The 14331-nt window shown below is 43.9% G+C and overlaps 1 protein-coding gene across 2 annotated transcripts; it reads left to right on the top strand.

The window, feature by feature from the left end:
* The first annotated feature begins 241 nt into the window (after positions 1 to 241).
* Positions 242 to 11288, top strand: sik1 (salt-inducible kinase 1). Of its 2 annotated transcripts, none has more exons than XM_008275539.1 (14): positions 242 to 535; positions 900 to 1103; positions 1200 to 1316; positions 4740 to 4803; positions 4919 to 5080; positions 5557 to 5681; positions 5778 to 5901; positions 6016 to 6236; positions 6560 to 6709; positions 6799 to 6909; positions 7027 to 7252; positions 7348 to 7602; positions 7736 to 7925; positions 8416 to 11288. In XM_008275539.1, the coding sequence occupies exons 2-14, from the start codon at positions 951 to 953 to the stop codon at positions 8939 to 8941; spliced, it is 2424 nt and encodes an 807-aa protein (XP_008273761.1). In that variant the 5' UTR covers positions 242 to 535; positions 900 to 950; the 3' UTR covers positions 8942 to 11288. The 2 variants fall into 2 exon arrangements, with proteins under 2 accessions (XP_008273761.1, XP_008273762.1); XM_008275540.1 differs by having other exon boundaries at positions 937 to 1103.
* The last annotated feature ends 3043 nt before the right edge of the window (positions 11289 to 14331 follow it).

Below are 14331 nucleotides of genomic sequence, written 5' to 3' on the forward strand. Positions count from 1 at the left end.
CCGGCGGAGGGAAACATCACGTGGTGACACATCTCTACGACTGACGTCACCGTCCCCATCTCCCAGCAACCCCTCCATCAGCACTCGCGTCACCGTGAGCCCGAGCCGCGCGGTTGCCGGGCAACCCGTGCCTTGCGCTCGGGTCCGGCCTTGCCTTGCACCCAGCTCGGAGCTCTGACGCGGGTGTGACGTTAATAAGGTGGGTATCAATTTGTTATGGTGGCGGAGGGCGGAGGGAGGTGGAGGAGGAGGAGTTCCCCCTGTGAGAGCCGAAGCCCTCCGCTCTGCATTCCGGCGGAGCTCAGAGGCGCACACCGGCCGCAGCCGCAGTCCCGGGCCGAGAGACTTGTTGTAGAAAGTGGAGACGGGAGGAAAAAGTTGCTCCGCGCGTGTTTCCCCAAGACTTTCTCCTTCCTCGCTGTTGTTTTTTTTTTTATTATTGTTCTTATCTCTTGTCGAACCGGAGCTCTGCTTTGTGGAATGATTTACGTTTCGTCTGAGAGCTGCGAGAGAAGGTGGTTTATGTCTTTTTAAGGTAAGACTCACTCTCCATGAAACTCACATTTTATTTTGTGATCACTTGTATAATTTTCAACCCACCTTTTAAAATGATGTTTCGCTTTTTGTCAACCGTGTTCCTCATTTGCTTTACTTTCTGTTCAGTCTATTTTATTTAACGCTCAAATAAGTCTTTATTTTTTTCTCATCTAAAATACTGATTATTTTTTAATTATCAACCCGATCAGTTTTAAATCATATTTATTTGGAAATGAAACTCATGTTGAAATCTTGTTCCTTCCACTGTAAGTAAATATAAGTCAGTGTTAGGCTGCCTTGTCCCCACCATGTACCCACAGGCTGATTTGACTGGAACGCTGTGTGTGTGTGTGTCTGTGCAGGTACTGGCCTTACTTTAACCCAACGCTGTAACTCCAGACTGTTGGTGCACCATGGTGATCATGACAGAGACCAGCCGGGGGGCTCAGTCCAGCCCTGCCCAGGGGAGGCCGCTGCAGGTCGGCTTCTACGAGATCATCCGCACCCTGGGGAAAGGAAACTTTGCAGTGGTGAAACTGGCCAAACACAAAGTCACCAAAACGCAGGTCAGCAGCTCCTCTCCTGATCCCCACCTGCAGTTATTTTAAAGGATCATTCTTTCATTTACACACTAATAATGTTTCTTTGTGTGTTTGTTTCAGGTGGCTATAAAGATTATTGATAAGACCAGGCTGAATCCGTCCAACCTGGAGAAGATTTACAGAGAAGTGCAGATAATGAAGCTGCTCAACCACCCTCATATCATCAAGCTCTACCAGGTATGTGTGTTTTAATCTGCTGTTTTCGTGTGTTTGCGTGGAGCGGTGTGTCGTTCTGCTGCAGCTCCATGAGCACAGAGCCCGGTATGAATGCATGCGTGAATGTGGGAGCTGTGGTGTGGAAATGAGGGGACGCATTTATTTCCAACAGTAGCAGAGAATTGTGCCTCATTATTACAGATATGTGGATGCAGCAGCAGAGCTCATGCACACAAAAAAAATGAAAAATAATAATGGGCATTTGTTATCTAAGTGGTTTGTACCAGCTTGTGGTGAGCTGTGAGTACACTGAATCATAAGTACAGCACAACAGCATTAGTGCAATCCCTTTTGACCTCCCCGAGTGTGTTTTGCAGAGAAGGAGGGAGAGAGTTGGAACGTAGGAACAATCTGGGGTACCAGTCGGCACTGGGAACAATGCGTTTCGGAGATGTGTTTTTTTTTTTTTCTCTTTCTGTTATATAACGGTTGAGGTGATTGCAGAGAAATGCGAGCAACCCCGGTTAAGGGAGCGTCCACAGCTCTGAACGTTAAGCCCAATTAACACCTGCTGAAGCCAAGTGCAATGTGTCTGAGCGTCACGTGAAGGCAACTCCACAAAGCGCTGCTTTAGCCCTAATCAAATTGAAGACTTAGTCCAAAAGAATCCGCTTTTTCCCACTCAGCTGACCTCACAAGCACCGTGGCACGCGTCTGGCAGCAAACACACACCCACGCAAACAAAACACACAATGCCCTTTCTATTTATTTATTTTTTTTGATTCTTTTACTCTGGAGTTTTTTTCTGCCCTTTGTTTGCTTCTGTGTTGTACTTCTGAGGATTACTTCACGTCCAGTTTTAAGCAGCTGAGCGGCTCAAGCTGTGAAATCATGTCTGGGCTGCAAAAATAAGGGCATGACATTGGTCCTGGGAAGCCCCCGACAATGTTTACCCTCATATGCACGACAGCATATCAGCGTAATAAGCCTGCAAACAATCCATTAGGCAAACAAATAATCCATTAACCGATTAGTAGTCAACTTTTAAATTCATACCAACAATTGTAATATTTGACTAACTGGTTTAAGTCATTTCTTCCTTCTTTGTAGCATTAATTTAAATATCTTTGGGTTGTTCACTAATAAGATATTTGAGGATCTTGAGCTTTGAAACAGCATTTTTCTGCATTTTCTAACATTTTACAGACCAAACAACTAATCAAAGGAATAATAGACACTTAAAATAATCAGTTAAAAGCAGCACCTAAATTAATTTGCATCTATTTTGTCAACTTATTAATCATCTAAGTAATTTTTCAAACAGAAATGCCAAATATTCTCAGTGTTACTGTCTTTTATTTGCTTTATATGTCCATAAAATAGGTATCTTATGGGATTATAATTATCATTTTTTAGTTTTTATTGACTAAATTTTAAATGAACTGCAATTTAATTAACAGTTAGCTGCAGCCCTGGTATAATTTTTTTCTCAATATTGCACCTTATTATTTATAATGCAGCCTTGTGGTGGATATGCATTACACTACTTTAATCTAAGATGTGAATGTGTGACATGGCATCATCTAAGTGACGAAATATCTGATCAGTTAACCGTAATGCACCCTTTAAGATTGTGAAAATACATAATTTAAGACAACATTATGACCAGCACAAATCAATATTACATGAGTATGTAATCCTCTCTTCTGATACACTTGAGGCAGTTTAAAGACAATCATGTTCCATGCCTTCTGCAGACACGTCAAGTGAGTGTAAAGACACGAGACATTTAACAGCATTAGCACTGATTAGAAATGCCGTGGTAGTAATATTTAATGCAGCAATTAGATGTGTGCGTCGAAATGAATTTGTCGAAATTCGCCAAGAGCTGCTGGCTCTCTTTAAATCGCATGTAACCGATGATAAACTGGAGGATCGTGTTATCACCCAGCAGCTCTTGGAGATTCTCCCGCTGCTCTGTGGTCTAACATTAATGACCTCTGTCTGTCTGCATCCCGTACGTGATGCAATCTAGTTAATCTCTCCGTGCCCTTGGGTTGTGTGAGGTGATGCTAGTCAGATGGTTGGTGCTCAGCGATGGTAAGCAGCCTTCCTCACAACCTTTTATCCTCCCTTCTTCACAAAGAGGGGGATAGTGACATAAGACCATCTTGTGATTCGAGGGTTACATCCCCTGTGCAGTTTTTTTTGTTGTTTTTTTTTGGGAGACCTTTGGCCTGATAAGTCAGCTGCTGCTTCCACCGGTCTCATGGGAACAAAATGCTTTTTTTTTTTTTTGTCTACAGTCAAGGATCGTTTGTTTGCCTCAGCCTCTCTTTGACCTTGTATCAATCACACGTTGCCCTCTCATCGTTTCAAAGCCCACGCGCCCACTGGTGGGGCGAACTCGGCTCATCGACATTCAGTTTTAGTCTTTGTACGGCTTAAACAACTCTCAAAGCTGCTTAATGGCAAATTAAAAGGTAAAATGTGGACGTTAAAGAGTTAATCTTGCTTCTGGGGTGGTTCGAGGGCCCTTGACGTGCCGAGCCTGTTCTTCACAGCCATGACGTCAGCCGCACCTCAAGGTGACTGCGCCCCAGAGAGCTGCCCTATCTCCCAGATAAAGACTACTTCCCGCTTGGAGGCATCTCTGCATTGAATCGTTCTCGCTTGATTTTTTTTTTTTTTTTTCCAAAGGAGCCGGGGTTTGAAAAGAATTAAGCTCCACCATTCAGCGGAGTTTGGTGACATTCAATTCAGAGTTGGCCGGCAGCATTTATCCAGACAGGGCTTTGTCATCTGACGAAAATTGCTTTGTTGTGCAACCCTTCAGCTCAACTGTTCTGTCCCTGAGGGCTCGCCCGGGAAATGGAAGCTCTTCTGTGAGCTACCAGGAAAGAGCCGGGAATTGCGTCTTTCCGTCCCATAAAATGCGCACCCCGTTGAGTGATTGCACTTGCGGTGTTTGTGATACTTAAGGTGGGAACAGCCCGTGTGAATCCCCTCTCTCTCTCTCTCTCAGTTTCCTAGAAATAAAGAGATAGGGGAGGCTTGAAATTCAACACTAGCTTCGGTTGCCAGCGAGTGTCAGCCTCGGGGGAACACATGCCTAACCATTTGATCAGTTGGCCTGTGTGTGTGTGAAGTTATGCGTTTCCCTTTTGGGTTTGTGTTGACGTGTATAAACGAGTTTAAAGACATGATAAAAATGCATGCAGGGACTCACTGACGGCTGGCTGATGCAACAGGAAATATAATGGAAAGCCAGGGTGGAATAAGTATATGGAGAAGTATGAGAAGGGGATTTTGGTGGTTTAAAAATGTCTCATGCTCGCGAATGCCCAGTGCAGGCTGCTTTGAAAGACTCGGAAAAGATTTTACTCTTATTCTTCGTCATCACCAGCTGCTTATGACTCAGTTTCTGTTTTGTTTTCTCCTCAGGTCATGGAGACCAAAGACATGCTGTACATTGTGACTGAGTATGCAAAGAACGGAGAGATGTTTGGTGAGTTCGGTCTTCAAAATGTAGCTCCCTTCACGTGCAAATGTGGGCTAAATCAGTCGATCCTGATAGTCTGATAGATGACACGTGGACTAAAATATCCCCTCCGTCCCTACAGACCACCTGACCTCAAACGGCCGCATGAGTGAAGACGAGGCCCGAAAGAAGTTCTGGCAGATTCTGACAGCGGTGGACTACTGCCATCGACACCACATCGTTCACCGTGACCTAAAAACCGAGAACCTGCTGCTGGATGCCAACATGAATATCAAACTAGCCGGTAGGTCCGCCTCTTACCGTGAGACGTGAGACAGAGTGCTAACTGCTGCTGAATCTAACACCGTCTCGGCCGTTTTTGTATTCTGTTCAGTTTTCACCTACGGAAAGTATCGGCTGCTTTGGGGTTTCCTGAGCCGTTCTAATTAAATCACTGTTGCATCGTCTGTGTGCTAATTAAATCTGAATAATTCACTCATTTTACCAAGGCTAATATCGCCCGGTGGAAATGAATTTAGCGCACAATCGAACACACTCGCATACAGAAACTTTACAGCTCAACTGAAACAAACAACTAGTGTTTTGTGGGAGAGATGATTTGCTAATGCTGGGTCGCTATGATGTGGTTCATAAATGTCCCTGAGCATCTTGATAACAAATTACGTAATGCATCTAATTACAGCGCCCGGAGCTCATCGCGCTGGAATGTCAAACAAGTTTCAGTAACTAAATTGTTTTGCACCTCTGCTCATCTTGTAGACTTTGGATTCGGAAATTTCTACAATGCAGGGGAGCCTCTGTCTACGTGGTGCGGCAGCCCGCCTTACGCTGCCCCCGAAGTGTTTGAAGGCAAAGAGTATGAAGGGCCTCAGCTGGACATTTGGGTAAGCTCATTACAGCAGACAGCATTGTTGAAAGAATGAGCATTAACATTTTAGAAAATAATTAATATATTCTCCTTTTTTTTTTTTTTTTTACAGAGTCTTGGCGTCGTGCTTTATGTTCTCGTCTGCGGCTCCCTTCCATTCGACGGACCCAGCCTTCCTGCACTCAGACAGAGAGTCACCGAGGGACGATTCAGAATCCCTTTCTTCATGTCCCAAGGTATCCATTATCCAGACGGTTAATCACAATGCTTACTTTTAATTACCTATCCTTTGCGAAGCCACATCGCGCACAATCAGAGGCTCATTTTGTTGTTTTTTTAACATCCTCCAGACTGTGAAAATTTGATCCGCAAGATGCTGGTGGTGGATCCAGCCAAGAGAATCAGCGTGGCCCAGATCAAGCAGCACCGCTGGATGCTGGTGGACCCGACGGCCGCTCACCAGACCCTCAGCCATTCCCTCACAGAGTACAACTCCAACCTGGGCGACTACAGCGAGCCTGTGCTGAACATCATGAACACGCTGGGCATCGACCGCCAGAGAACTATCGAGGTGACTGAACTGAAAAGAAAGTCGTCTGAATTTGTAAAACTGTCACAGTCACAGTAGAAATACACAGTTTACATTTTTAGGACTTGAGGTGGGCGGATGTCACTGTGGAGAATTACTCTGTTTTTAAAAGCAGACATGATTTCTTGCTCTGTCGTCAGCAGCAACATTATATAGTTATACCTGACTGTCATGTAGAGAACTGCTCAGAGTTGAGGAGCTAAATTAAGCTACAAAGAGAGGAAGAGCTGCATGTAAACTGCCATCATGATCCACAGAAAGCAAACTAAGTGCCACAATGGCTCATCTCCTTTCCTTCTCCTCAGTCCCTGCAGAGCAGCAGCTACAATCACTTCTCTGCTATCTACTACCTGCTGCTGGAGAGAGTTCGAGAGCATCGCACACAGCAGCTGAGCCGCCAGTGTGGAACCTGGAGCCAGAGACCCAGGAGCACCTCGGACTCCCCCGGCCCAGAGGTCAGCACTCCGGCTGTGTGTAGCAAGCTCAGACTAATCCTGCTCCACTCCTCTGCTTGAAATCTAAAATGCTCTGTGCTTTCTTCCAGGTGATCATGGAGTCCACCGACAGTTTCAGATCGACAGCATTTTCAATTCCAGCTAAAAACCCTCCTCCTGTGTACTCGGAGGTGGAGTGTGACCAAGGCGGATTGTTCCAGGTAAAGCCGTTAGATAAAAACAGCATTTTTCTTGTTTACTAATAGACTGAAAGCAAAACCCTGCCTCGTGAGCTTCCTGTCAGTCAGCGGCTAACATTCTGCCTCCTTCTGTTTCAGCGTGTGGTGTTTCCAGTGGAGGCCAGCCTGAACAGATTGCTCTGGAACCGCTCCATTTCACCCAACAGCCTGCTGGAGACGAGCATCAGCGAAGAGGTGCGACCCAGAGACCTGGAGGAGGAGGAGGCCACGCAGACTCTGGGGCCGCTGCTTCCTCCCACCACCACTTCCCGCAGACACACTCTGGCGGAGGTCTCTGCCCGTTTCCACCAGTGCAACCCTCCATGTTAGTATTATAAACACATTTTTTTAAAACCACACATTTATCTGCATTCTGCCTTCCATAGAGAATCTAACTTGTGGCGTGTCCTGTTTCTGCAGGTATTGTGGTCAGTCCCTCTGACGGCGCCTCATCTGACAGCTGTCTGAAATCCTCATCCAGTCCTACCCCCACTTTGCAAGCTGCTATGGGTGAGATGTCAACACCTCTGTCCTCTGGGGCTGAAGGTGGAGCTCTGCTGCCTGCTGGAGCCCCCCTGGCTCTCTCCTCCCACCTCCTGCCCCAGGCCCAGGGCAGCCTGCCCGCCGCCAGCTTCCAGGAGGGTCGCAGAGCCTCAGACACCTCCCTCACACAAGGTAAGGAAGCGAAATCACTCCTCTATGTGTCACGTATCTAATCCGGTGTAAACTTTTTTCCTACTCACATGTACTATGTCACATTTAAGGATCAAAGGAGTATTGTGTAACACTGTCCCACGCCTTCCCGCAGGCCTCAAAGCTTTCCGGCAGCAGCTGAGGAAAAACACCCGCACCAAAGGGCTTCTGGGATTAAACAAGATCAAGGGTCTGACGAGGCAGGTCGTTCCGCCGCCCTCCTGCAACCGCGGCAGCCGAGGGTCACTGGGTCCGGCCTTCTCCGAGCATCGCAGCATGCTGGAGGAGGTGCTGCACCAGCAGAGGTGAGACACAGTGACAGGAAAGAACACTGTTATTACCATTATTATGTACTCAGACATGACACACATACACACTTACACTCAGAGAATATCAATATCTGATTTGTCCATTGCAAATAAAGTCTCCTTAGAACAGCAAAATTGACTTTAAAATCATCCCATTTGTAAGTTTTCTTTAGCATTTAGTGTTATTTGTCTGTACGTCCAGGAGTAGGATGCAAACATCAGTTGTTAATAGCTAAATCTGCACACTTGTATAGGCTAAAATCTCAAGTTGTAGCCCACAGTGAACTGATGTCATGCCTTAAAATCTTAATCTAAATCACCAAACTTTGTGTTTCGATCGCCTAAAGCATGAGAACTGAACCCATAAATAAAGACGTGAGAATCTCAAACAGTTGGTGTTCGGGGCAGGTTTAGTGGGCTGCAGTTTTGTTGATTTTATCTGACCGGATGTAGATGCAGCGTCTGATCCTCTGTGTCCATTTTCCAGGATGCTGCAGATTCAGCACCAACCCCAGCCTCAGGTCCAAGCTGCCCAGACCGGACCTACCCAGAATCCCCTGCTTTTCCTGGCCCAGCAACAGTCATCTTCTCCTCCACCTGCCACCGTGTTCACTTCCTCCTCCATGTTCGACACCCCCGCCCAGCCCGCCCTGCCTCCTCAGCCAGCCTCAGTGGGTCTGCAGCACGGCCCCTGGCAACAAACCCTGGAGAGCTGCTCTTCCTCCTCCACCTCCTCCGGCTGCTCCTCGTCCTCCTCGTCCTGCTACTGCTCCTCTCTCTCCCCCGTGGCTTCGGCCGCCTACCTGCTGGAGGAGCGTCTGCACATCAGCCAGCAGCCTCACCCTTACACCGGCCTCCAGCAGCAGCAGCATTCTGCAACACAAGGCACCTTCCCCATCCTGGCCAAACCGGCGATGTGGAGCATGAGCTCGGCCCCCGGCGCCGACCCCAACATGCAGGAGTTGGGTCTGGCCGGACAGCAGCAGCTCAGCAGCTGCGTGATGGTGAAGTAAAACATCCAAGATTGTTCTCTCGGTGGAAGGAAAATGGCTTTGAGCCCAGAAGAAAAAAAAAGAGAGCAGACGTGAGGAACAAAAAAAGCAGATGCAAGCAACAAATTTACACTTTAACAACACACATGTGAGAATGTGTCCGCACATGTTTGTTTGTTTGTCGTGTTTTTGATATCATATAAGCTAAAAGACTAAGCAATAACCAAACTCTGGATGAGGCGTTAAATCCGTATCAGACAGCCAGAGAAGCAATAATAGACTGAAAGACTCTCCTCCAGCTCTCTGATGGACTCGCTTGAATGAAGAGAGAGCTGACGTAAGCCGAGACACTTATCTCTCACGTTTTGATGCTGTCTAAGTTAAGTTCTTGATTTTTTTTTTGGAAAAGAGGAAGTCTCCCTCTTCCGCTTTTTTTCTAGTCATGTAAGTTCTTGATGTTTTTCACTTGCCTGGACAGAAGACCAAAATTCTTTCCTTTTCTTTTTTTTTTTTTTTTGCATTTCCCCTCTTTCCACGTTGTTCGCCTTTTTCTAAAGAGACATTTCTCTGTAGCAGTGCAATGAACACGCAGCATAGTGCCCTAAGCTTACAACTGTTCACTGAAGGAGCTGATTTTGATTCGTATTGAAACTGTGATATATTTGAGGGTTTTTTTTTTTGTTTGTTTGTTTGTTTTTTTTTCTTTCCTGTGCAAGATTATTTTAGCAAATGCTGCTTTTACCTCAAACTGCAAAAAGACTGCTTACATCCTCATCAGCCAAAACTGAATGAAGATGGTGTCTGGCTGATTGAGTAAAGCACAACAGGTACGTCGGTCAGCTCGGTAGCACCTCGCGGATATTCCCTTCGTCTGATAAGCACCTTCTCGTTAGATGCTTTTACTACCTCCTCAGGCAACAATTTGGAAACTTCAGCAAAACCTGTCTTCGGTCCAGATTAGAGGAAAGAGGGTTTTTTTCCTCATACGGACAGAACAAAGATTGTGGGAACAGTGCAATATTATACATGGAAAGATGAGGCTTTACATAGGACGGTCAAAATTACATGCATATTTGCCTGAGGTTTATTTCGTTTGTCTGTGTTTGACCTTGCTGTGCTAGCTAGCTGACTCGAAAAAAAGGTACTTGTTATGTAAGACGATAACATGATACTGTAGTGGTTCAGAGGAAAGACTCGAGGCATTTCAAGATGCTGTTTCTTCCCACAGCGTGCTTGTGGTCCTTTTAACCGAAAAAGGAAGAATTTGGGTTTTACCAAAGAGCGAACAGCACAACGACGAGATCGGTGATCTATCCAAGACACACTACTGACTTTTCACTTCGAATGCTGTCTCCAGATGTAGCATGGTGGTTAGCTACCATTTTCACAAGATCTCCTGAGCTTCTGCTTTGAGAAAAAAAAAAAAAAACTCCCGCTGCCACCAAATCCTAATGCTACGCGTATTGTCGATATCTCTAGCTGTTACTATCAGGACCATGGCGGTATTCATTTTTGTACTTTTCTAGAAAAGAACAAGGAAAAAAAAAAAAAAAGAAGAAAAAAAAAAGAAAAAAATCACAACATAGCAATACCATATTGTGCAGGAAGTTGAACTTTCTTCAGTCGCCCGTAAGTGGCTAGAAATAGGTAGGAATGACCTGCAACGAGCTGATTTATACGTGCAGGTGATGACGTGTTAGAAAAGCTGCAAGAGATGTGTAATGTTTAGTTCTCTCATATCTGTGAAGCATCTTGTAGGGGAGCAGTGTTTTTTTTTCCGAGCCCAGTTCTACTTCGGTAACATGCAGTGTTGATACTTCTGCCCAACTATTTTTTTGGTTGATTGCACTCACTACCAACACTTGTGCCTTTATCTGAACAAACCCGCGGTCGGAGTTTTCCGTCTCCGATTGCTACACTGAAAAAAAAAAAAGAAGGACTGATGGCTCCATTACCGGCCGTTCACTCAGACGCCCCTTTGATATTTTCTTTGACTTGCTGTTTAAACAGAAGCAAGATTTGCACTTTATTCATGTTTCTTATAACTGATTTTTTTTTTTTTGGTTCCTCATGATGACAACAAAATCACAAAACTATTGAAACACTAAGACTCTTGATGCAAATCTGTAAGATGACCCTTTTGATAAACTTTGGATAATAAGAAGTATGTCATGCTTTTTTGTTCTGATTTGTTACTTGACTGTGTGAGCACGTGTTTGTGCGAGCGTTTGTATGTGAGCGTGTGTGTGTGTGTGTGTGTGTGTGTGGAGGGGAGGAACAGAAAGAGGAAGGGAAGGAGAAAGAATGTTAGAACGGGAAAGATTGTTTATTTATGTGCTATTTATTTAAATAAAGTTCACTTCCGAAACTGTCTGTGGTTTGATTTGGATTTTTTTAAATGTCAAGATGTTCAGTGGCATGTTAACTTGTTCATACGCTGCAAAAAAAAAAACAAAAAACTGGTAAATAACTAAACTTTTACGGTATATTTCTGATTTTTAAATTTGTACAGAAAAGTCTATAAAATTATAGACGTTTGCTGTAAATCAACAACCCATCAATTATTTTAAGTGCCAATAATTCCAAATTACATTTACTTCCCACTGTCTCTTTTTAATGAAAAATTCACTTCTACAGAACCGCATTCTTAAATTACATATAAATGTAACTAAAATGACACAAATTATCTGTAAATATGGAGCTCTTTATACATCAATTTCACAAGTTCCTTTGTTATTTTAAGGTAACTCTCATTAGATTTATGGTTATTTGTACATTTACATTCAAACTTGATTCAAAATTGAATTTCCCTCCTGGGATAAATAAAGTATTTTTCATTTCATTCATTCATTCAAACTCTGTAATTCTGGACACCAGTTAAGCAAACTTTTTCTAACATAATGCACAGACTACAAACACTTCCTGCCCCCGAGGTTGAATTTGTTGCTGGCATGTTGCACCCGTCTGCAGCCCCGCTGGACCTGCAGTGGCAGTGCAGGAGCTCTTTGGCGCTTCATGGACTTGAATGTCTTTATTATCCAACACCTGAGAAGCTGAAGATAAGCCTGAGGAGCTCAGCATGCCCTCATGGCTGCTTACAATTCTGCACTTTGTCCCCCAGATCATTACTTAAGGTTTTATTAGAATAAAATTAGAATTAGAATAAAACTCTGGTGTCAGTCTCCGCCTTATGTTGCAGCCTACAACCTTGGTCATAACACAGAGAAAGGTCATCTTCGGTTTTTCAGTTCCTCCCTGGAGACTCTGCAGAAGTATTTGTGCAGAATGATTTGATTTTTCTACATTTCATCTAAATAAATGAAACAAGAGAGTGTTTTGGAATCAGTAGTGGTGTGTACTTCCAAGACAAGCCTGGAACTATCTTGAGGATATGTTAACACCAAATAATAATAATTTGGGCCGAATCTGTAAACACAAAATGAAAATGTCTATTTTTTTGCAATTTATTCGAATTAGGATTTTTTACTTGAATTTTACGTTGTTCGTTTGGCAGCTGTTGCTTTTTCTTCCAGTGTATCGTTAATATTTCTGTACTTCACTGATCTCTCACTTGCACTTTGACTCAGCTTTACAGTTTAAAATAAGGAAGCCCTGTGCTCACGGTCAACACACAGAGACTCCACCAGGATGGTAAACTCTGTCCTCTGACCTCTGTGCGTTGCTGCGCCGACCTTCACTTGAGCAAGTGCAAACTTTTGGATGGTTTGTGGAAATCACAGAGCTCACCTACACACAACGTGCATTTTTAATACTCGTGTTACAGAATATAATGCAACACTGAAGTCATTTTTGCTCACTAACTATAATTCTGCTGGACACAACACTTTATAATGCTTCCTCCTCTTCCTCTAACTGATGACGAGGCCAGCTGATGATGCGCTCGCACCTCGCGGTAATGCTGTGATGAGGAGTGATAACGATGACGCGATGCACTCCGATGATGACGACCACCTCCCTCCTCCCTCCCTCCGCCGGCTGGTTATTCATAAACCTCAGAAACGACAGGTGTCTGACGTCTGACAGGAGAGGCTTTTGTGTGTGTGTGTGTGTGTGTGGGAGTCGAGTGACGCAACAACGAAATGAGAAGCCAAACTGTCCAGGAGCCAAGCGAACTCTGCTGCACTCCTCCAGCCTCCAAGCTCGCTCATTATCTCCACTTAGATGCCATTAAAATTTCTGCAGGACTGAAATGTGTTGATTTGCTGCTCGCTGCATGTACAGATTTACACTGCGGGGGTCACTTCACTGACTCATGCATACACATTTACACGTGTAACATATGGCTTGACATTTGGCATGGCATGACCGAAGGGGGCCTGGAGAGGAAGTCTGTACATCAGATGTCCAGCTGCCGCAAACATATCAGTCATCATCAGCGGCCGCCTGCTGCTGACGTGACCTCAGTAACTCTAACTGGCCATCTGCAGCATATTTCATGTTTGCAAGGCAGCAGCAGCAGCAGCAGCAGCTCGGGGTGTTTATGGGGGGCTTTTACACGTCAAACGGTGTAATTGTTTCCAGATAGACGGACAGAAGTCACCTTCATCGCCCCAGCAGGTCCAGGAAAAGATCTGCAGTGGAAATATGTGCTAGGAGGCCAATTCAGGTTATTGTGCTGAAAGCAGTTCTGTGAACTGTTTGTTTTTCAAGTACAAACACCTTGTTTACCTGGAAGTGACGCTGTAGGTTTCACAAGCAGAGCAAGATGATTTATGAGACTAGATCAGACAGATAGTCGTTATTTTGAGATACTAAGTCACTGTTTAAAGAACGTTTCTTATTGCATTAAAATATTTTGTCATTTTTTAAAGAAGATTTTCTCAATATTTTTAAAGTTACTTTTCTTTTTGAGACATTCATTAAGTCCTAATTTCGAGAAAGTGTCTCATTCTGTTTGAGAGTTTCCTCATCATGTTTGAGATACAAAGATTATTTAGATTTCATTACTTTGAAAAAGCTTCTCATTGGTTTTCATAGGAAGTCTTTTTATTTTGAGACGGTTTCTCATCATTTTCAAATATTAAGTCATTATTTCAAGCTCGTCTCTCAATGTTTTGAGATACTAAGTGATCATTTTGTGACATTTTTGCAACATTTTGAGATGTGAAGTCATGATTTCAAAAAAGTTTCTGGTCATTTTCAGATACTAATGAATTTAAGAAAGTTACTCATTATTTTGAGAAACTAAGACATTATTTAAAGAAAGTTTCTCATTATTTTGAATCTACCATTATTTCGAGATAATTAGGTCGATATATTGAGGATGCTGCTCATATTTTGTGACACTTTTGTGTCATTATTTCAAAAGGTTTCTTTTAATTTTAGGACAGTTATTATTATGAGATCGGTACGTTTTTATTGTGAGATAGTATCTCATTGTTTTGAGAAAA

Source organism: Stegastes partitus, unplaced genomic scaffold, assembly GCF_000690725.1.
Source record: "Stegastes partitus isolate 25-593 unplaced genomic scaffold, Stegastes_partitus-1.0.2 Scaffold55, whole genome shotgun sequence".
NCBI classification, from domain to species: Eukaryota; Metazoa; Chordata; class Actinopteri; family Pomacentridae; genus Stegastes; species Stegastes partitus.